Here is a 24,102-nt window from a genome sequence, read left to right on the forward strand (position 1 = left end):
ACATTAGACTGTAAATACTTTTCAGAAGTGGTAATAAAACAATACTATTGACTACTAAGTGCTGGGAACTGGGAGCAATGAGGAAGGGAGTGTTCAAGAAAGACTTAGGGGCTTCCCTGGTGGCACAGTCGTTAAGAATCTGCCTGCCAATGCAGGGGACACGGGTTCGAGCCCTGCTCCGGGAAGATCCCACATGCCTCAGAGCAGCTAAGCCCGTGCGCCACAACTACTAAAGCCCGCGTGCCTAGAGCCCGTGCTTCACACCGCAACGAGAAGCCCGCGCACCGCAACAAAGACCCCAAAATAGATAAATTTATTTTAAAAAAAATAAGAAAGAAAGCCTTCAGAAAGGAAATAACACTCTAGCCAGAGTCCTCCTATTAACTCACCAGCAAGAGGAAAAATTGTAGAACTGTGATGATGAGGGGTGGAAGGGTGCTTCTGCTGGTGGTGGTAAATAATTCTATATGGCTGAAGCGTCATACTCTTGAGTAAGAGTGTTATAAAAAGAAGAAGCTGGGAAATCAGACAGGCAGCTTTCAAAATATGTTAAAATGAAAGGATTTGGTAATTTATCTAGGAGGTGATAGACCCATTGGAGGGTTTTTAAGCGTGGGACAAATTAAAATAATCAGGCTTGCTTTTTAGAATAGAAACTGAGATAAGAATGGAATTATAAGAGTTTATTATGTGACTTTCTCAAGACTTTTAAGGGTAGTTGAAAATGTCTTTCTTAAAGGTTTTTTGTTTGTTTGTTTAGTTAAAAAAAGAAAGCGCCACACATGATAAGGGGTGTCAATAGTACCTATAAGTTGATGTAAATATACCATTTAGCTATATTTTTGCCAATTAGGACAGTAAACGATTCAAAATATTTTCATGCTTTAGTGTAATTATGTATAGCTTAATAAATGATTTTATTAGTGTTTAGTTCAGTGCTGTTCTCATACAAACTGTCACGTAGCACTGTAGTTACGAATAATGTTCCTTAGTATATTATGGCATGTTTCTCAATTTCATATTGACAGCTTCACTACAGACAATGGAAATGGTGGTCAGAAGTTAAAATGAAATGATATGTGTAGGTACTTTCCATTTCATATAGTTAAATGAACTTTGGTGGTGCTATGTCTCCTCCCAAGTACTATTGGGACATTAAATTTGGTGTGGTTTTCAAAGAACAAAACTGTCTTCTTTCGTTTAGGCCAGCATTCAAATCTTATTCTAAGATTAATTTATTTAACATATAAGCATTAAATATTCTCCAGGGATGCCGGGCATTACACATTTTAATCTGACAGTAATATTGTACTCATAGAGTTTAGAGTTTAGTAGAGGAAATAAGATGTATTCTCTTTATATATTTATCATAAAGAGAAGGAAATGGTGTTTCAAGAGTACATATACAGTCTAAAGAAGGGAAAGATTATTGTTGCATGAGGGGAGTAAGAAACTCTCAAGGAGCTAGGACTTAAAAGATGTATAAGATTTGGAGGTATGTGAGTGGAATGACTACTAAGAAGCAAAGAAAGAGCATACACAAAGACACAGAAAGATGATTATCATGATAATTTTTAAAAGTCGAATCTCGAAAGCATCTTTTTATGGTGTTTTGTTTTGTTTATCAATTACATACTGCTGGTGTCAAGGGCTACCAGATCTGTACATTGTTGTATTATTCTGATGTTTTAAGAGATTTAGGAAGGAGTTTTGGTGTGCTGTACCTCCCAGTTTATCTAGAATTTAATCTCAAAACTTTGTGGGGTTTTTTTTGGCCACGCCACGCGCGGCTTGTGGGATCATAGTTCCCCGACCAGGGATCGAACCTGAGGTCCTGGCAGTGAAAGTGCCGAGTCCTAACCACTGGACCTCCAGGGAATTCCCTCAAAACCTTTTAATTCTTTCATTTAAGTACTTTTGTTTATAGGTGGTGTGGTTTTTTTGCTCCCACTTGCTGCTGAACAGTGATCTCCTCCCCATCCCTTTGTTTTTGCTACTTGATAATTACATTTTTCCTTCTTCATCCCTAATCCGTGCTCCTCCTCCCAAGAAAAATCCCTAATCACTTTTCAGAAATTGTCAATGCTGCCAATCTGTACATAAGATCCAGAGGAATCTAAGAATTGTTGAAAATCAACATCCATTCCCCCATGCAGTCGATCACCATACTCCTTCCTCTTGAACATACCTTATACCAGTGGTTCTTACACACAGACCCCAGACAGCAGCTGCAGCATCACCTGGAAACTCATTAAATACAAATTCCCAGGCTGCATCCCAGACCTGCCTAATCAGAAACTCTGAGGGTGGGGCTCTGCAATCCTTTTAACAAGCCCTCCAGGTGATTCTGAAGCATGCGCAAATTTGACAATATGAATGAAGCATGCTTTAAAATACTCAACACTCCCAAGCAAACAAATTGGCTTAGAATATGTGACTCCTTTTGATCTCTGATCTAAGAAAGGTTTTATTTAAAGAAAGAAAGAATTCTGTAGTAGCAAATAACATTTAAAGAGTTTCAGTAATTACTCAATAGTAATAGTTAACATTTATTGAGCCCATTTTTTCATGCCAGGCTTTTTGGTGAGAGTAGTAGGTATTATCCTCAGATCACAGAGGATGAGATACAGGTTAAATTAATTCAGTGTCTTATAGCCAGAGAGTGTCAGATCAAGAATTTTAATTCAAGCAACTAACTATAAAGCTGATCTTTTTGTTAGGAAATAAGTTCCTATTTGAGGATATCTTTTTAATACAGTTGGGTAGAATTTTTTTGATGCCAATTTTTTTAAAAGTACGAAACAGTTTTTATGTTTAATAGGCCACCGTTGTTTTATTTATACTACATCAAAGATTAGTATCTCTAAGGGGTATGAAAATTTCTAAGTACACTACTTATGTAGACTTATTTTAATAGAACATTCTTCATTGGAACCGTGACAGTAGAAGGCATTCCATGCTGTGCTAGTCTTTAAGAAAACTGAATGTATAAAAATTCAAACTCAGATATTTATTTGTACACAGAAGTGTTAAGTTTCATTATATGAGAAATGAGAAGTCATTTTCTATAAAAACTTTGTTTTGCACATTTCTCAGTAACACAATTCATCTTGTAAAAGAAGAAATGCTTGGAGTGATTGCAGCAGGTATTCCAGAAGGGCATTTACATTTTATAATTAAATTCATCCCCTCTTCCCTTTGCTTTGTAGTTTTTTTATATATGTGTATGTGGGTTTTTTTTCAGTGACAGTTACCTAAGTTATATCCCTTTCCCCCTGTGTTTCTGCAACTGTTTGGATTGATATCCTTCTGTTAGTCACATTCACATAGAATATTTTGTAATACATTAAGGTACTATACTTAAAAATGAAAATGTTTGAGCAGAGAAAATGCAAAAATTCTGATTAAATATGTGAGATATATATGTTAATAACTGGGAGGATCTTTGTTAATGTGGAATAATGAAATTATGAATAATCTTTTCTTTTACTTTTTTAACATTTTATTTTTGAATAGGTAATGCATTCATGTAATCCAAAAAGTATGAAAGGACGTATATTAATGTTTCCTTCCCATCCATTTCCTACAGCAACTCATTCTCTTCCCCATAGACAACAACTTTTGTTAATAGTTTCGGAGATGTTTTATGCACATGTACAAGCACATACAAATGTATTTTTTTCTTTTTAACACCAATAGTTATATATATACTATTGTGTTCTCTGCTTTTTTACACTTAATATATATTTTTGAGACCTTTCCATATCACAGTATATCAAGAGCTTCCTCATTTGTTTTCAACATATGTCATATTTGATTGTATATAAATGAAACATCTTTTTAGCCAGTCCTCTATTAATAGTCTTTTCCAATTTTTGCAGTCTTTTGCTGTTATAAACAATTCTGCAATAAATAACTTTGTGTGTACATCATTTCATGAGTGTGTGCCATTTACCTAGAGAACAAATTTGTAGAAGTGCAGTTCCTAGGTTAAAGGGTTATATTTGTAGTTGACAAATTACCCTCCTTAGGGGTTGTGCTAATGTTCTTTTCTACCAGTATTGCATCAAAGTTCTGGTTTTCCCACACCCTCACGAACAGCACATTTACTTTTTAAATACAATTTTTACCCCCAGTACACCTACATACTTTGAGAACTTTATTACTACAGGAAATAACATCATAAATGTGGAGAATTTTGCTTTGGCATTGTGCCAGTGCAGAACAAGATTCTAGTTAAGTATTTTTATCTTAAAAATGAATATTCCTGCTTTAGATCTCTAAGATTGTGATGATAAAGTTCAGTAGTTTTTCAGAGAAAAACAGAAAGCTTACTATTCTATGTGTAAGGGTCTATTTTAAGATTATTTCAAGTGTTATATGTTAAAGTATGTCAATACAAGAATAAGTTAAGGATCTTGAATTAAAGTTCTATCTGTGATTTTTTAAAAATACAGACATAATATTCTTAGTTGCTTAATTATTAGCATCACGAGGAACAAAAATAAAATGGTGAAAAAGTTAAACATTACCAGATTTCTTTTTCATTTGTATTTAATAATTTTGTGGAATAGTTAAACTAGAATGCCTTCAATATGTCTTTAAGCCTGGAAGAAAGCAGGCTCCTTTGAAATTAAATTTCAGCAATGTAGTTGAGTAGTGAATTTAAACAATTCACAATGCTGACTTTCAGTGCTTCTGAAAGCAGGAAGTGTATTACTGACATGCAGAAATATTCCAGCCCAAAGAACATCCCTACCGCCATATGTGGTAAGAATTTGTCACTAACTCACAAACCACTTCTGTAATGCAGTGAATAAGCAGAATTGGTCTTTGTTAGACATTTCCAATTCAATATCAAAGAACTTTGTTGTGCAGTGTCTTATAAGTAATTATTAGCTTATGCCTTGGAAGGACGCTTGCACATCATGGGTGCTCAAGGTTTATTGAGAGAAGAAGTAAAGAAACTTGTGCATAATCTTTTAGGCATGATTTTCAAATTTGCTTTTTGAGACCCTGAGGTAAATATTCTGATTCAGTGTATTAATGATTTATTTAAATAAAATTACTTTTATTCTAGTGTCTCCCCCCCCCTTTTTGTTTTTTACTACTGTTTGGAGTATTAATCTTATGTTTACACTTATGCTAAAAATGAAATAATCTTAGGGTTAATTATAAAGGGGTAGGGAGATATTGTGAAACTACAAAAACAAGAAAATGAGTTGGGAGGAATCAGGGTTAGCAAAATTCAATGAAGAGCTATTTATCATTACAATTTTCATTAAAATTTTGAAATACTAATGTTTTTCTGAACTTGAATTTTTTTTTTTTGATTTTAAGCGACTAAGAAGATTGTCAACCAAGTATAGAACAGAAAAGATTTATCCTACAGCCACTGGAGAAAAAGAAGAAAATGTTAAAAAGAACAGATATAAGGACATACTGCCATGTAAGTTTGAAATGCCATTAAAGGAACAAATGGAAATGCTAATTAGCAGTTTTATAGCCTAAACTAGCTTTATTCTAAATAAATAAATGATAATAATTTGTGATTGTGCTTGCCTTTCCTTCTGATAATAGTTTTGTTGTTGTAGTTGTTTTATTGTTTAATTTTTCTTTAAGCATCACAATTACTCTGATACTCATTTTTAAATTCTGAAAAATCCAAGTAAAAATACCTTTTGTGGACTCCCTGTTCAAAGAAGTTATTTTGTTAAAATAAAATAATACAGACATAATTCAATAAGTATAATTGAATACATTTTGTAAAATGCTAAAAATATTAACTCTTAGGACTTGTTGTCTATTAACAATAAGAACCTTAATTGATTAATTATGCGTTAAAAATGAACCATAAGATGATTCATGCCTGTGTGTCTGCTGTTCTCAGTAGTCTAAATATGATCTCTGAGGGTATCTCTGAGGGCATGCCTAAGACTGATAGCATCATATTCTAATAACGATAACATAATTATATTCTTAAATAGCATAGGTTTCTAGCAAAATACCTTTACCTCTAAAAGCATGCATACATAAGGGTCCCCATTTTATAAAGTAAAAATTTATATCATACCTGCTATCTGTTAAAGCTACCAGTAGTCTTTCTCTTTTCCTTCAAGTATCTTGAAATATATAGATTCCATGACACCATTCCCTCAACTCTCCATTCATCCTTTTTTCCCTAGCTTTACTGAGGTACAATTGACAAAATGTCATTCATTCCTAAAGCTTGTTCTTCTAAAATGTCCTTGATAAATTTCCCAGTGACTTTAATTGCCATATTTGGTAGTCTTTTTTTAGTGCTTATTCTTTTCTGTTAACTATTTTGATGTCATTGACCAGTCCCTATATTTGAAATTTTCTTCTTCCTTAATATCCCTTTTTCAAATTGCCTCCTCTCTCTCTTTCTTGTCTCTTTCCCTTTCTTTCTTACTGTCTTTTTTTTTTTTGGTACGCGGGCCTCTCACTACTGTGGCCTCTCCCGCTGCGGAGCACAGGCTCCGGACACGCAGGCTCAGCGGCCATGGCTCACGGGCCCAGCCGCTCCACGGCATGTGGGATCCTCCCGGACCAGGGCATGAACCCGTGTCCCCTGCATCGGCAGGCGGACTCTCAACCACTGCACCACCAGGGAAGCCCTTACTGTCTTCTTTTCATAAATTTAATCCTTCATCTTTCTATTTTTGTTCAGCTTTACTCTCAGCTGTGGGATCTGTGAGTGGCTGGTAGTAGCAACATTTTTACAAAGTGGCAGCATAGCATAATGGTGAAGAGTTCTGACTCTGGAAGTTCATATCCTGGTTCTGTCACTTGCTATCTATGACTTTGGACTCATCCTCTCTGTGCAAAAAACAAAAACACTAATTTGAAGAGATACAAGCACCCCGATATTCATAGCAGCGTTATTTATAATTGCCAAGATATGGAAGCAACCTAAGTGTCCATCAACAGATGAATGGATAAAGAGGTATTTTAAATATAGATATAGTGGAATACTACTGAACTATGAAAAAGAAGGAAAATTTGCCATTTGCAGCGACATGGATGGACTTGGAGGGCGTTATGCTAAGTGAAATAAGTCAGACAAAGACAAATACTGTATGATATCATTTATATGTGGAATTAAAAAAATACAACAAACTAGTGAATGTAACAGAAAAGAAGCAGGCTCACAGATATAGTGAACAAACTAGTGGCTACGGGGAGTGGGAGTGGCAATATGGGGGCAGGGGTGGGAAGGATAAACTATTGGTGTACGATATGCTCAAGGATGTATTATACAACATGGAGAATATAGCCAATATTTTGTAATAACTATAAATGGAAAGCAATCTTTAAAAAAATATTATAGAGTTGTACAGTCATCAACACAATACAGTTTTAGAATATTTCCATCACACGAAAAAGGTTACTTATGCCAGTTTGTAATCTTCAGCCCCAGGCAACCACTAATCTGCTTTCCGTCTCTGGATTTTCCTTTCCTGGAAACCTCATATAAATGTAATCATACAATATGTAGTCTTTTGTGTCTGGCTTTTTTCACTTAGCATGTTTTTGAGATTCATCCATGTTGTATAATATATTAGTACGTAGTTCATTCCTTTTTATTGTTCACTAGTATTCCATTGTATGGCTATCACATTTTGTTTATCCATTCAGTAGTTGAGGAACATTATAAATAATGCTGCTATGAACATTTCTAGGTAAATCTTTGTATGGGCATATGGTTTTATTTTTCTTGGGTAGATACTTAGGAATGGAATTTCTGGGTCTATGGAAGCTTATGTTTATTTTTTTAAATTATTTTTTGAAATTAATTAATTAATTATATTTGGTTGCCCTGGGTCTATTTGGTCTTAGTTATGGCTCGCAGGCTCTTTAGTTGTGGCTTGCGGGCTCCTTAGTTGCAGCTCGCTGGCTCCTTAATTGTGACATGCGAACTCTTAGTTGTGGCATGCATGTGGGATCTAGTTCCCTGACCAGGAATCGAACCCTGGCCCCCTGCATTAGGAACACGGGGTCTTAACCACTGCGCCTCCAGGGAAGTCCCAGAAGCTTATGTTTAACATTTTAAGGGACTGTTAAATTGTTTTTCAAAGTAGCTGTGTACCATTTTATACCAGCAGTGTATGAGGGTTCTAGTTTCTCTACATCCTTGCTAACACTTGTTATTGACAGTCTAACACAGTTATTGACAGTTATCTACACATCCACTAGAAGAATAGAGGTATCTCCTATGGTTCCAATTTGCATTTTCCTAATGACTAATGATGTTGAGCATCTTTTCATGTTCTCTTAGCCACTGTATACTGTCTTTGGTGAACAGTCTCTTCAAATCATTTGTAGTTTTTTAAAATTGATTTTTTATAAAAGTTATAAAAGTTCATAACTTTTATAAAAGTTATAAAGTTTTATAAAGCTGAGTTATAAAAGATTTTTACATACCCTAGATAACAAATATTTTTTCAGGTATTATGATTTGCAAATTTTTTTCCCAGTTTATAGCTTGCCTTTTCTTAATGGTGTTTTTTAAAGTGTGCAAGCTTTTAATTTTCATGAAGTTCAGTTTATCAGTTTTATGGATCATGTTTTTGATATTCAATCCAAGAACTCTTTGCCTAATCCAAACTCACAAAGATTTTCTCTTATGTTTTCTCATTCCATTCCTAGAAGTATTATAGTTTTAGCTCCTACATTTAAGTCTATAATTCATTTTGAGTTAATTTTTAATATGGTGTGAGGTAAGGGTCTAAAATAATCTTTGAGCATGTGCCGTTGTTCCAGCACTATTTGTTGAACATTATCCTTTCTCCATTGAATTGCCTTCTTTCCTTTGTTGGAAATCATCTGACTGCAAATGTAAGGGTTTATTTCTGGACCCCTAATTCTATTTCATTGACTTATTCTTCAGCCAGTATCACACTGTCTTGATCATTATAGCTTTATAGTAAGTTTTAAAAGCAAGAAGTGTTAGGTTCTCTGTGTTCTTATTTTTAAAAAATTGGTTTGGTTCTTCTGAGTCCTTTGCATTTCCATATAAATTGTGAGATAAGCTTGTCAATTTCTGCAAAAAATCCTACTGGAATTTTGATAAGAGTTGTGATGAATCTGTGGATCAATTTAGGGAGAATTGCCATCTTAAACCATATTGACTCTTCCAATCTAAGTGTCCATCAGCAGATGAATGGATAAAGAAGGTGTGAAATATATATATAGAATGTCTCTCTCCATTTATTTAGATCTTCTTTATTTCTCTCAGCAATGTTTTATGGTTTTCAGTGTACAAGTCTTGTATTTCTTTTTTAAAAGTCTTTATGCTATTGTGAATGGAATTATTTTAATTGTATTTTCAAGTTCTTTATTACTAGTATATAGAAATACAGTTTACATTTGCATGTTGATTTTTTTTTTTTTTTTTTAATCCACTGACCTCCCTGGACTCATTTATTTTAGTATTTAGTTTAGTATTTTTTTTGTGAAAACTAGGACTTTTTACATATCAGAATCTTGTCATTTGCAACTAATGACCGTTTTACTACTTCCTTTCCAATCTGCGTGTCTTTTTTGCCTTATTGCTCTGGCTAGAACCTCTAGTATAATGTTAACTTGAAGTGGCAAGAGCAGACATCCTTGCTTTTGATCCATTAAAAGCAATTTCATCACTATTCAGAGATCACTTAGTTTTATCTCAAGCCATCTTGGAGATTTGGTTTATTTTATGGTAGAACACTGAGGCTAGTCCTATAATTAAGAAATTTCTAGATACTCTTGTGTCAAGGATGACCTGTGCTTTTTGTCTGTTGAAAAGGGCTAAAACTGAATTGGCTAGCCTTTAGAAGTAATGGATCAGGGTGTTCTGCCTATCCCAATATTAATTATGGAGATCCTTTTATTTCTCAGACCTAGGATTTATCAATAGGTGTGTGTTTCCTTGGAGGTGACAATATATATTTTTGTTGTTGCAATAGGTGTTGATGTTTGTTCAAGAAAAAAATGTTGCTACTTTAAAGAGCCTCTTGTGTAGCGAATATTGGTTTTATCTATTTGGAATTGGGCTCTTGGGAGATTGTAGAGGCATTCTGCAGAACCACGGAGAGGAATGATTGTTTTCATTTCTTTAATATTCTTTAAATTATTTCAATTCATGTTTATGCTTAATAACAGCACCAATGAAGAATATTAAAATATGCATTATGTGTTATACACAGCATAATATTGATTTTTAAATTCTTAATAATGTACTATGATTGGGACTTCCCTCGCAGTCCAGTGGTTAAGACTCTGTGCTCCCAATGCCGGGGGCCCAGGTTCAGTCGCTGGGAACCCTGGTTGGGGAAGTAAGATCCCACATACCACAACCAAGCCCGCGGCAACAAAGACCCAGTGCAGCCTAAATAAATAAATAGGTCGGGGAACTAAGATCCCACATACCACAATTAAGCCCGTGCCGCAACAAAGACCCAGTGCAGCCTAATAAATAAATAAATAATAAATAAATAAATAAATAAATTTTAAAATTATAAATATATATATATATATATACTATGATTCTATAGTATGAAGTAGTGACTACAAAATTTGCCTGTGCTTTAGAGTTTTAAAAAAAGCCATTTCTTTTTTAAAAATTTTTATTGAAGCATAGTTGATTTACAATGTTGTGTTAATTTTTGCTGTACAGCAAAGTCATTCAGTTATACTTATATATTCTTTTTCATATTCCTTTCCATTATGGCTTATCACAGGATATTGAATACAGTTTCCTGTTCTATACAGTAGGACCTTGTTTATCCATCCTATATGTAATAGCTGGCATCTGCTAATCCCAAACTCCCAATCCTTCTCTCCCCCTGCCACCCTCCCCCTTGGCAACCACAAGTCTGTTACCTATGTCTATGAGTCTGTTTCTGTTTGACAGATATGTTCATTTGTATCGTATTTTAGATTCCACATATAAGTGATATCATATGGTATTTGTCTTTCTCTTTCTGACTTACTTTACTTCGTATGAGAATCTCTAGGTCCATCCATGTTGCTGCATGCAAAGGGCATTATTTCGTTTTTTAAAAAAGCCATTTCTGTGCCCCATCTTGAACTGACTGAATCAAACTTACTGCAGAATATGCGACTCGGAAATCTTGCATTTTAGTTTGCTTTTTCCAGTCCCCAGCTGCTGTATGATTAGCCGTAGGTGAAAGAAGATTGGCAAAATACTGATAATTATTGAAGTTGGGTACTGGATAGATGGGGATTCATTATACTATCATATTTTTGTATATGCATAAAATTTTCCATCACAGAAAAATTTAAAAAAATTCCCAGCTTGCATGTAGCAAGCAGCTTGGCACAAGTCTTGACTATCATTTGGGAGCCACTGTTGTCATTTGGATTCACAGTCCCCAAAACATTTACTAAGGATCCAGTGGTAAACCAACTATTGTACAAAGTCTCTGGCTTTGAGATACTTTGAATAGAGGCTAACATGCCACATGAATAAGGGCAATTAGGTGGGGCCCATCATTACTGGCAAACATGGTTGAGAGGAAGCTTCATATAGTTACTTAACTGTCATTGTCCTAACTACTGAATTATTCTATTGTCATTTACCCAAAGCATAGGATTTTTTATATGTATATTCCTTATCCCAAATGGCTTTTTAAAAAGACATGTAGGATGGAATGAAATAAGAAACAAAGCATTGATAAACATGTAAACATTCTCTTCCCTGGAAACATGGTAAGGAGATACATAATTTTAATTAGAAGCTACTATGTCTTTCTTATATATCTCTTCCTAAAAATTTCCAAAGAAAATTTCACCAAAAATAAATAAATGAAATCAGCAGAACTGGGCCTTTGTACTAATGTATAAAATTCGGGTCATTGGCAAATAAATTAGTTATTCATTAGTTTTCCTTTTAAAAAGTTTGCTAAGAAGTTTATTTGTATCTGTTACCATTTCTGTATGATTTTTTTGTATTTTAATTGCCTTTAATAGTCACTGTCCCTGGATTAGAAAGGACCAAAATGATAGTGGCATGTTACATGTTATGGCCCTTTCTAATCTGGAGACCGTGAATCTTAGGTAATCCTACTACTTTAGGGTTTCATAGGCTCAAAGTATGTCCCCAAATATTTATTTACTACAAAGGGAAAGATAGTAACAGTGGAGACACCAGCTGACACCAAATTAACCAAGACCAAGGTTAACCTCACAAGTAATATGACATATTGACATCATGAACCCCTTGCTGTGTCTTCTCACTGAGGACACATGATTGTTCTCTGCTGTTCTGGACAAAATGCATAACCTCATTCCAATCATAAGAAAAATATCAGTCAGAGGAACTTTTATAGATTGGAAGAGACTTAGGAGAAATAATAACAAAGTGTATTGTGGGATCCTGGAAAGAAAAAAGATACTTTTTTTTAACTGGTAAAATTTGTATACAGTCTTTTGTTTAATTAATAGTATTGTAACAATGTTAGTTTTCTCATTTTGATAACTGTGCTATGGTTATGTAAGTAAGATGTTAACATTAAGGGAAGATGAGTGAGGGATGTATGAGAATTCTCTATGCTATTTTTGCAATTTTTCTGTAAATCTAAAATTAGTTCTAAATGAAAAGTTTAAAAAAATCTATCTGCACTACCTATGACCAAGGGCTGATTTTTCTCTCTTTACAAAGATTTCATATAAATCAGTAGGAAAACATAGACACATGGGGGTAATGTTCAAATGGTATAAACAAGCAACTTTGGTAAAAGAAATACAAACAACTATATGAAAATATGCAACCATTTGCATAATTCAAGAAATGCAAGTCTGATGTCTTATTTTTTAGATTGTCAACTATTAAAATATATGATAACACCCAGTTAGTTAATCTTACTAATAACACTTGCATAAGTTGGTATATACCTTTTAGAAGGCAAGTAGCAATTCCTCTGTTAGGAACTTATTACCCTCTGGTACTGCCGGTAACAGATACAAGTACTGCAGTGTTCATTGTAGTAGTGTGTCTAGTAAGAAAAAATGGCCCATCAGTAGTGTAGCTCGTTAAATAAGTAACGAAACGTCCATATAACATTAAAAACGAGTAAGGTGATCTGTTTTTGCTCTGGGAAGAGTTCTAGGATATATTGCTAACTGAAAAATAACAAGGTTCAGAACAACATGTTTATATGATTGCATTTGTCTGCTTTTTCAAAGTATATAGGTATATGCATAAAAATTTTGGAATGAAAAAGGAACTTTAATAGTGTCTTCTTTGGAAAAGAGAGAGCCCAGGAATTCAAGGACAGGGGCAGTTCACTTTTCATCTTGTATCTTTTTTTAAAAAAATAGTATTTATTTATTTATTTGGCTGCGCCAGGTCTTAGTTGCGGCACACAGGATCTTTAGTTGCGGCATGCGGGCTCTTAGTTGCGGCATGTGGGATCTAGTTCCCTGACCAGGGATCAAACCTGGGCCCCCTGCATTGGGAGCATGGATTCTTAACCACTAGACCACCAGGGAAGTCTCATCTTCTATCTTTCTTTAAGATATAATTTTTAAAAATCATATTGATATTACCTTTATTTTAAAAATAAAACTACATAATTTTATAAAATTAATAAAATTTATATTTTGAGACCTTCTTGTAAAGATTTTATTTACCGTAAGTGGACATTACCTAATAATAAGTATCATTGGTGAAGTGCAGTATTGAGCACTTTTCATACATCATCTTAATTCATTTATTTGTCACAGTTTACTTAATTTTCCTAATTTCTTGTGAAATATGAAAGTTAGATTTCCTTACAAGAACTTTGTCAAACGTATTTGTGTATAAATGGTTAGTGTTCATCACCTAGTATGCTTGTTAAAAACTGTAGACACTTAAACCTCAGACTCTTGTATAGTAAATCTAGGACGATGCCCAGGAATTTGTATTTTAAAAGAGCTCCTGAGATTTATTCTGATTCCAACTTTAAAACACAGCTTTACAATCAGACTTCCTGTCAATATGATGTTAGAAATTAGCCTGCTGGTACCTAGAGTCACTTTTCATTCATTTTTTTTTTTTTTTAAATTTATTCATTTATTTTTGGCTGTGTTGGATCTTTGTTGCTGCGCTCGGGCTTTCTCTAGTTGTGGCGAGCCAGGGCTCCTCTTCGTTGCGGTGCACTGGCTTCTCGTTGCTGAGGCTTCTCTTGTTGCGGAGCACAGGCTCTAGGCGCATGAGCTTCAGTAGTTGTGGCGCACGGGCTCAGTAATTGTGGCTCGTGGGCTCTAGAGCATAGGCTCAGTAGTTGTGGCGCATGGGCTTCGTTGCTCTGCGGCATGTGGGATCTTCCCGGACCAGGGCTTGAACCTGTGTCCCCTGCATTGGCAGGCGGATTCCTAACTACTGTGCCACCAGGGAAGTCCCATTCATTGTTTTTTAAAATAAATAATTTTAGTTATTTATTTAATCTTGTTTATGGTTTGTTAGAAAAAAACCCTGTTTGCCAATGGGACATAATTTATGAAATCCTTTATTTTTTCTTGTAGTTGATCACAGCCGAGTTAAGTTGACTTTAAAGACTCCTTCTCAAGATTCAGACTATATCAATGCAAATTTTATTAAGGTAGGTATTAACTTTAAGTATCAACTCTGCCATATTTAATGTCTTCCTACATACTAATTTTATTAAAAATTTTAAAATTGCCTAACATGATACCAACAGTAAAAGAAATAAAATTAAAAGCACAGCCATGACGTATTTTTATGGGCTTTCCTTCTAGCTTCCTTATTCATAAAGAGTTTTGCTTGGTTTTATGACAGTGGAGATAAAGTTTTTCTATTTTTGTTTCTTCTTTTACATTGAAGACTTATAAACACCTTACTGATTGCTAAATCTTGTTTGTCCCCTTGAGTTTAGGTACACAAATGTACATGGTCATTTCTGTTGTTGAACCGTATAGGTTGTTTCCAGTTTTTCTTGATGGCATTATTGTAGTGAAGATTGTTTTTCTTTTTTTAATTATTTTATTTTATTTATTTATTTTTGGCTGTGTTGGGTCTTCATTGTTGCCCACGGGTTTTCTCTAGTTGCGGCTACTCTGCGTTGCGGTGCGTGGGCTTCTCATTGCGGTGCCTTCTCTCGTTGTGGAGCACGGGCTCTGGGCACGCAGGCTCAGTAGTTGTGGTGTTCGGGTTCTAGAGCGCAGGCTCAGTAGTTGTGGTACATGGGCTTAGTTGCTCCATGGCATGTGGGATCTTCCTGGACCAGGGCTCGAACCTGTGTCCCCTGCATTAGGCAGGTGGATTCTTAACCGCTGTACCACCAGGGAAGCCCTGAACATTGTTATTCTTTTGAATAATTTCTTAGAATAAATTACCAGGGCTGGAATTACTGGGTAATACTGATTTAAAATTACAGAATATAAACTTAGATCAAAAACTTTTGGCAATTGTCACTAAGTTCCAAGTGACAGCTGAAATGCAAGATTAAATATAGTCTTTATAGATAACCTTTTTTGGATACGCTGATCAAAAGCAGTCAAGTTTTTAACATATTTATCAGCAGAGAGAGAGAGATTCAAACTGCTACTTGAGTAAATAAAAGACTGTTTTGTTCTGCTAGTTATTCTGTGCTTTTGAATCCTTCTAGTTATATGGCAGTATAATTTCAATTATTTTATATATGGTATTTATACATTTTTTAAGGTTCTTTTTCTTTTTTTTAATTAAATAATTTATTTACTTTATTTATTTTTGGCTGTGTTGGGTCTTCATTGCTGTGTGGGCTTTCTCTAGTTGTGGCGAGTGGGGGCTACTCTTCATTGCGACGCACGGGCTTCTCATTATGGTGGCTTCTCTTGTTGTGGAGCCTGGGCTCTAGGCACTTGGGCTTCAGTAGTTGTGGCATGCAGGTTCAGTAGTTGTGGCTCGCAGGCTCTAGAGCGCAGGCTCAGTAGTTGTGGCACACTGGTTTAGTTGTTCCACGGCATGTGGGATCTTCCTGGACCAGGGCTCGAACCCGTGTCCCCTGCACTGGCAGGCAGATTCTTAACCACTGAGCCACCAGGGAAGCCCCTATACGTATCTTAATATAATATTTTGTTGAGAAAAATATTAAGGTGGTAAGAGTTATATGGTAAAATTAATATCTATGTCAACATTGAACAATCATGGTTTCAAATAAAAACTGTTTTTACTAAAAAGTCAATTTTACTACAGTTATGGCAAAACCCAAAACTAATAGGTTAAACAAAAATTAACACGTAGGTAGTTCGTTCTTTCAGATATTATTGATGTTTATGTTCTTTAATAAGGACATCTGTTAAAAGTTCTAGGTTTTAATTGCACTTAATAACACTGACTCACTGTATGATTCAATTATGTGCTGGTTTAGTATTTTAGTCCACTATTTTGTTTGATATATTCTTGGGTTTACTATTAGAGTATACATAGTAGGTGCTTAAAAAACTTTAAGTTGAATAAGTAACTAAAGGTAGTTATGGAAGAATCTAGGTAAGAAAGAAGTTAGCTATTCCAGTATTATCTTTTAGAATTGATGCATGCTTTTATGTTTCTGCTAGAGTTAGCTTTGTTGCCTAGGTACTAAGCCTTTTGTTTTTAATTCCTAGGTAACTAATAATTTTAAAATTAGCACAAGGAGGTTTAATTATGAATTCTGTGCACCATGTCTAATAATTACTCAAAAGCAGTAACATTTCATCAGAAGCTGAAGTGAAATATATTTCGCCATGCTTTTACGTACTATTAAAGAAAAATTATTTGGGAATGGTTTAGGTGAAAACAGCAGTATTACTAATAAAATTTGAAAACTTAAAATTTAGGTAAGGAAATATTTTTGTTAATCATAATAAATATGAAATTTGCTTTTAACCCTTTTAGGGTGTTTATGGGCCAAAAGCATATGTGGCAACCCAAGGACCTTTAGCAAATACAGTAATAGATTTTTGGAGGATGATATGGGAGTACAATGTTGTAGTAAGTATTACATGTAATGACATGACTTTTGAGCCATAATGATATGTTAATCATAGCTAATGTTTATTAAAAAGACAGCAACTGATGGCTAGGATTTCTCATTAAATTTTGACAAACTTGTTGAAATATTTCAAGAATAGGGTGTGATAATACTTTGAATCTTGTCCTGTGTCAGTACTAGTAAGACAACTACCAAATAAGATAGACTGATAGATGAGTGGAGGGAGAACTATGTGATAAAAACAATTATTATGAAATGTTAATGGTAGAGAATAGATGGTGCCTATACAGAGTTTACTGTAAAATTATTTCAACTTCGCTGTATGTTTGAAATATTACATTATAAAATGTTGGGATGGGTAAGCAAATGTAATAACCTTTATGATCAAAGACAGTTAAACACCTTCAACCTTGATAATTTTATTAAATGTATGTAAATTATTGCTATTTTATTGGGTAAATATCCTGAATGCGTTATTTTAATATTATGTCAAAAGACAGAAATAAGTCTATAAGCTTCAAAAAATTTAATTCAAATCAAATACATCATGTTATTTGAAGCCAATTTAATTTGTTGATATTTAGTTAGCCCTTTACTTCGAAGGAATGATTTTGATCATTTCTTTAACTCAACCTACTTTTTTTTTTCTGACAGGCCAGGCATACTTTTGCTCATAATAAAAAAGAATTCTTGAAATGTATATTTTATTGCAAAAACAAAATTGTGTTTTAACTGATATATTCTTTATCTCATCCCACCCCCACTTCTTTTTAGATCATTGTAATGGCCTGTCGTGAATTTGAGATGGGAAGGGTATGTATAACTATTAACACTTAAAATAATTGTGGAGTATTCTTTTTATTACTTCATTTCTAGGGATATATATTCCTGGTCTTTTATTATACTCTTAGCCCTAGTTTTTAAAATAGTTACTTCTTTTCTTTTTTTGTGTTCTGCAGTTGCTTTTATTTCATCAAAAGGAGCCAAATAATCCCCAAGCACATAAACTTTTACATTTTATTAATACATTTAATACATTTTGTTCTGTTACTTAGTAGTCTTCAAATATTTAATGGTGGTGTAAGTAGAACACTTTTTATGGATCGAATAAAATTGAGCAATAAAAATGAATTCAGTAATTCTGATTAATTTTCATCAATTTACAACTTGAATATTCTGATTTCTGTCTGCCAATACCACTACATTTTTGTAATGTTATCTCCAAAGAGAAGAAAATTCCTTAATCTGAAAATTTTAACATTGGTAAAAACTCTGTCCACGTGAAATTAGTTTCAAAACCATTGTGATCTCCTGCAGCATCAATTCTTAAGTCTTCATTTTTAAGTGTGGGCTTCTATAAATGTGAGAAACAAATCAAACAAATTATGTGATGATTTGAAGTCTCCTTATACAAAGGTAGTTCATTAGTTAAAGTAAAAAGTCACTTTTAAGTTGTAAAACTTATTATGAAAAATTTCAGTAAAGGATATGTTGCATAAAACAAGATAATACATCTTTCAGTTATGTGAGATGTTATGATGTATAAATCATTGGAAAACTTTATTTTTACTAGTAATTTTTGTCATTCCGCTCAACCATATCATTTACAAATAGTGGAAGTATTAGCAATATTGGACAGAAAATGAACAGTCTAAGATTAGAAAATAAACTGAGAAAGTAATTATAATTACAGTACAAACTGTTAAGTAATTAAGTTATCTGTTTAAGTATCGTCAGTATGTACTTCAGTACCATTACTATTAATCAGTGGTGTTAGGAAATTTAAATTTCACCTTCCTAATTTTTTTACCGTTACTTTTAAGATTTAGGCTTTGTTTCTCTTCATTCTATTAATAGGCTCACACTGTATATCAGTAATAATACTTGAAAACTTAAGTTGTATTGCATGCAGAAATTTTTGAAGCTAATGTTTTTTTGATTCATAGTGTTTTGTTAATAGTCAGTTTTGTTGTTTTGTCAGTTAGGGCTATGAATTTATTTGATAACCTTGACTTTGACTTAGAATGTGACCTAATGAAAAGAGCACAGGTAATAAAATCAAACAGACCTACACTTTACTAGCATTTGGAGCATGGTACATTGAACTGTCCCCTCTGAGCTTCAGCTTCCTCATCTCTGAAACGAATGATAAATTATTATAGATTATGTATATATGATGTTTAACACATTTTTGATATCACTTGTAATTAGTTCATACCTGAAATATAAATACCAATATAATCATTACTCAGTTATTGCTCTTCTGAATGAGGGGCATGTTAGTCACAAGCTTTCATTCTTACTAAGTTGATCTTCTATAAATTTGTTTTCTGTTTCAAGATGTTAAAACTTTACTAGGCAAAACAACAAGAAAAAAAACCCCTTCAGTATAATTTAATTTTATCATTTTCTATAAACTTCTACTGGGAAATGAAGTTTGTGGCTCTAAGGCTTCTAAAATATTAATAGTATTTACTCTAAGCTAAACTGACATACTAGGCAGTTCTACTTTGTTGACCTGAGAGCAGTATTGTCAGCTTACAGTTAATTCTAGCCTATAGGTAACAGGTCCACTTACTATATATGGAACTATGAGAATTTAGTAAGAACTGATGTATTCCCCATGCCAAAGGTTTATTTTAAGCTAAATTGTCACTTAAAGGGTTTCATTTTATTGGGTCTTGGTAAAATTGCATCATTTCTTGCATCAGAATCACTGGATCTTCTGTAAAGTTAGGCTTTCATTCACTTACCTAAGTTTCTAAAATGATGGGGCTTGATATTAGAAACCAATGAAAATTGAATATTCTACTATTTCTATACCTGTTTAAAATGGGAAAGTAAAAGGGGAAACTGTTCGATTATACTTCCTAGAATCTCAAAAGTGGATAGTTTAAATAATACATTATTCTTGTATAGCGTTCCACCAGTGGAACATTTGAAATAAACTCTTATTTAGTACTTGAAGCAATCATATAAGATAAGGATTATTATTCCCATTTTTACAGGTAAAGGAACTAAAGGTCAACCAAACAGTAAAATTGCTACTTGCAAAATTCTTCGGATACCAAGTGGAGTGCTCTTTCCACGATGCCACAGATTTTACACTTAACAAGAATTCAGCCAGTTATTATAGAGATTGTCATTTTACAAGCATTAAAACTTGCCTGGCAACTTTTTATACTGAATGGACCTCCTTGTGCCAGGCACTTTTTTTTTAAGCAATTTTTCTTTTCTAGAGGAGGATCTTTGGAGTCTACTCTATATACCAAGCCGGTAGCAATGAACAGTTTATACACTTATGTTAATAAGGTTCTTATGACTAATAATCTTGGAGAGGTCATGGTAGCCCACCTTTATGGTTAGTTGGGTAAGTCTGAGAGCTCCTAGCTCCTTGCCTATTGATGGCAGTTTTTCTGTTTTCTGGGAAGGAAGAACAACCTGAACGCAAAATATTTGTTAAAGTTCAAGTAAAACAAATGATCAATTATTTACTAACTTTTTTTTGGAAAACAGAAAAAATGTGAGCGCTATTGGCCTTTGTATGGAGAAGACCCTATAACATTCGCACCATTTAAAATTTCTTGTGTAAGTACCTATTTTTATATACATTATTTAATCAGGTAATGAGTATGTTTGACTGATAATTAAATTATAATATGGTATGAACCTGGTTTTATATAACCCACGCCTTCAATGTTTTAATGTAAATCTACACTTAATAAACAAACATTAATAATAATGTTTGTTTTTATACTGCTTTTAAACTAAGAAGCTTTGAGAATGACTTTTCATAAACGTATAATTTCCTTGTACCTTATTTTGTTAATTCTGTGTTATTCTTTGTATATAAGTTGATCATAAGTGTTATGTATCTAAGAATAAACGAATAACTGCTTTGAGTGATCTATTTGAAAAGTGGTATAAAGTATTAGTTTCAAATTCAACAAATAAGAAAGATCCTTGATTACTGAAGTATAGTTTATTATGTTAATCTTTCATATCTATGTTATTCTTCCCAGAATTGTTATAATTATGTACAAAGATGGGTTTGAGAACTTCCATCCTGAAAGTAGAGGTTGATCTTTTATGGCAGAAAACTTGATACGAAACTTAAAATATATACCTATTTGATGAGCTGTGGAAGTGAATTAAATTCAAGTTCTAAAACTAACAACACAAATCTGAGAAAATGAATTAAAAAACAAAAACAGTGAAGGAACAACAAAAAAGAAGTAAAATATAAGCTTTAGAATAGAACCAACAATTTGCTTTGGGTTACACATGAAGGTGTCTTTTTTAATCACTTGAAAGAAATATACTGTCTTATTTACTCAACTCAAAATATGATGATTAAACATACATGAAAATTAAATAACTTCCCTATATTAGTCACGGTTTTCCAGAGAAACAGAAGCAGTAGGATGTTTATATATAGAGAGAAAGAGGTTTATCATAAGGAATTGGCTCACATGATTATGGAGACTGGCAAGTACAAAATCTGCAGGGGAGGGTGGGCAAGCTGTAGACCCACGAGGAGCTGATGCTTCAGTTTCACGCTGAAGAGCAGCAGCCTGGAGACCGAGAGCTGATACAATAGTTCTAATCCGAAGGTGGGCAGGCTGAGACCCAGGCAAACTGATGTTCAGCTCCAGTCCAAAGACGGTCTGCTGTAGAACCAAGAAGAGCTAATGTTACACATGAAAGCAGTCTCCTGGAGAATTCTCTGACTTGGAGGAGGCTGGTCCTTTTTTTCTATTCAAGCCTTAACTGATTGGATGAGGGCCAGCCACCTTAGAGCAGTCTGCACTACTCAAAGTCCACGGATTTAAATGTTAATCTCACCCCAAAACTCCCTCACAGGAACACCAAGAATAACGAATGACCAAGTATCTGAGCACACCATGGCCCAGCCAGGTTGACACATAAAATTAACCATTACATTACCCATCTCGTAATTGCTTGTTTTTGACTTTGTTTTCCATGGTTAAATGAAATATAATTTCTATGATTTTACTCGTCATTGGTGAATTCAAGTCCTTAATTTTATGACTTATTTGTACTTAGGACTTATGAATTCCTCTGATGCTACCAGAAATTTAGTGCTTTCTAGGTTTATGCAGAAAAGGACTCAGGCTGTTTTACACAGTCTCCTTTATAAATACAGTGTGATTTTTGTAATGTTAACTGTAACTCCTAGTTAAATGGCCTGGATTTAAAGTATAGTCAATACTCTAAAGTCCTGGTTAGAATTAACTGTTTGTGGATTAAATTTAAAAAATTTAAAAATCCTACTGCATTTCTTATTGTTTGGAATGAATAAAAACCAATACATAACCATATTGTACTCCAGTGAGGGAACACTACCCCCTCACCAGTTCAGAAGGTATTCTACAATATCAAGTCCCTGGACAGTCCAGGAAACCTAGTTCTGTGCAGCATGGTTGTGTTGAACATTTGTAAATTTAAATGTAATAAGATAATTGTAATGAATGTCACAGTTCAAGTGACCACATATAGTGATTAATAGTCAACAACAAAACAACTTAAAATTTTTTAACAGTCGGGGATCAGAAATAGTAAACAGCTTATAATAATGAATAGAGAAAAGTAAGAAATAGTTTATAATTTGGAAAAGATGAATTGACTTTTTGGGTTGGTTTTTCAGTTGCACTAAAAGGTAATTTTTAAAAGTCCTCTTGATAAGAGGTTTGATTTGATTCGTAACAGCTGGTTTGATTTGTCAATGATGGAATTAATCCATGCTGAAGAAGCAAAATTTTTCTTTCAAAATGGAAAGTAATTTGTATGGCATGGCATGTGGTTGTTTCAGACAACTCAGGATTCGTTATCACTGTTGCAAACAAAAAATCAAATTTATAAGTAGAAAGCAAGGTAGTGAAAATAACCATAGTACGTGACTTGACTATACTTGGCAATCAGAGTTTTTGAGACTGAGACAGGACAGTATCAGGAGCTCTCTTGGTTTGGGGATGAGAAGGAGGGTAAAGTGTTGGTGAACAGTGGGGAATGGGCAGGCTGGAGCTCAGTAGCATGTTGCTGTGTGTAACCACTTAGATCAGATAGCAGCACACTGTCCATGGGTCAGTCTAGCTCATTGCCTGTTTTATGAGTGAAGTTTTATTGGAGTACAACCACACCCATTAATTTATATATTTGCCTATCATAACAGCAACATAAAGTAGACAGAGACTTTATGGCCCACAAAGCCAGAAGTATTTATCTCACCTTTTATAGGTGAGAAAAGGTTAAGTCTTGGATCGATATTTTCATTTGTACTCTGTTATGATGAAAATAAAAACATACTTTCCTCTTAATGTTATTTTAAAAATATATATTTATTTATTCTGGCTGTGCCAGGTCTTAGTTGAGGCACGTGGGACCTTCATTGCATCATGCAGGCTTCTTAGTTGTGGCGTGCAGACTTCTTAGCTGCAGCATGCAGACTTCTTAGCTGCAGCATGCATGCGGGATCTAGTTCCCTGACCAGGGATCGAACCCGGGCCCCCTGCATTGGGAGCGTGGAGTCTTACCCATCGGACCACCAGGGAAGTCCCCCTGCAATGTTATTTGAAAACTTCAAAATAAATTACTATGGTTTAAAAAATTAGAGCAGGAATAATACTCAATTTTTTTAAATTAATAAAGCAGCATACCCTGTTGTTCTTGACAATCGCTGTCCTACCCTGTCTGTAGTTTTAATTAAAAAAGCAAAAAGAATAGTTAGCTTTCTAATATATTGACAAATGATAGTAAGAGACTTTTAAAGTGATTATGTTGTCATCAACCAAAAAATAATTTGGGATTTTGTGAGTGCATCCTTTTCCTTCCACATTAGGAATCCAGTTAATTCAGAGTTGAGTGTTAGGTAGAGAAAATCAAGCTTAATGGAAAGATAAAATGGTTGAAGATGTTTGTAGGTACTAAGGAGTGACATTTTGTTTGTAGGTGTTATTTCTGTTACATGATTCTGGGGATGGTTGTCACTCTGCAAATATTTTGTTGGATGATAGACTCCTAGCTAAGTAATTGGTTAACAGACACTTCTGTTTATAAATAAATAAATAAATAAATAAATAAATAAATAAATAAATAAATA

The 24,102-nt window shown here is 34.0% G+C and overlaps 1 protein-coding gene across 2 annotated transcripts in view; it reads left to right on the plus strand.

The window, feature by feature from the left end:
• The window catches only part of PTPN12 (protein tyrosine phosphatase non-receptor type 12), an 86,644-nt gene that overhangs the window by 26,719 nt on the left and 35,823 nt on the right, over positions 1-24,102 (plus strand). For both annotated transcript variants that reach the window (XM_029233015.1, XM_029233016.1), the window contains 5 exons: positions 5,341-5,449; positions 14,533-14,609; positions 16,886-16,981; positions 17,757-17,795; positions 20,499-20,570. In XM_029233015.1, the coding sequence (XP_029088848.1) occupies positions 5,341-5,449; positions 14,533-14,609; positions 16,886-16,981; positions 17,757-17,795; positions 20,499-20,570 (393 nt within the window). The remainder of the gene's footprint in view (positions 1-5,340; positions 5,450-14,532; positions 14,610-16,885; positions 16,982-17,756; positions 17,796-20,498; positions 20,571-24,102) is intronic.

This window comes from Monodon monoceros, unplaced genomic scaffold (genome assembly GCF_005190385.1).
Source record: "Monodon monoceros isolate NGI ecotype Baffin Bay Population unplaced genomic scaffold, NGI_Narwhal_1 Super_Scaffold_2, whole genome shotgun sequence".
In the NCBI taxonomy this organism is placed as follows: Eukaryota; Metazoa; Chordata; class Mammalia; order Artiodactyla; family Monodontidae; genus Monodon; species Monodon monoceros.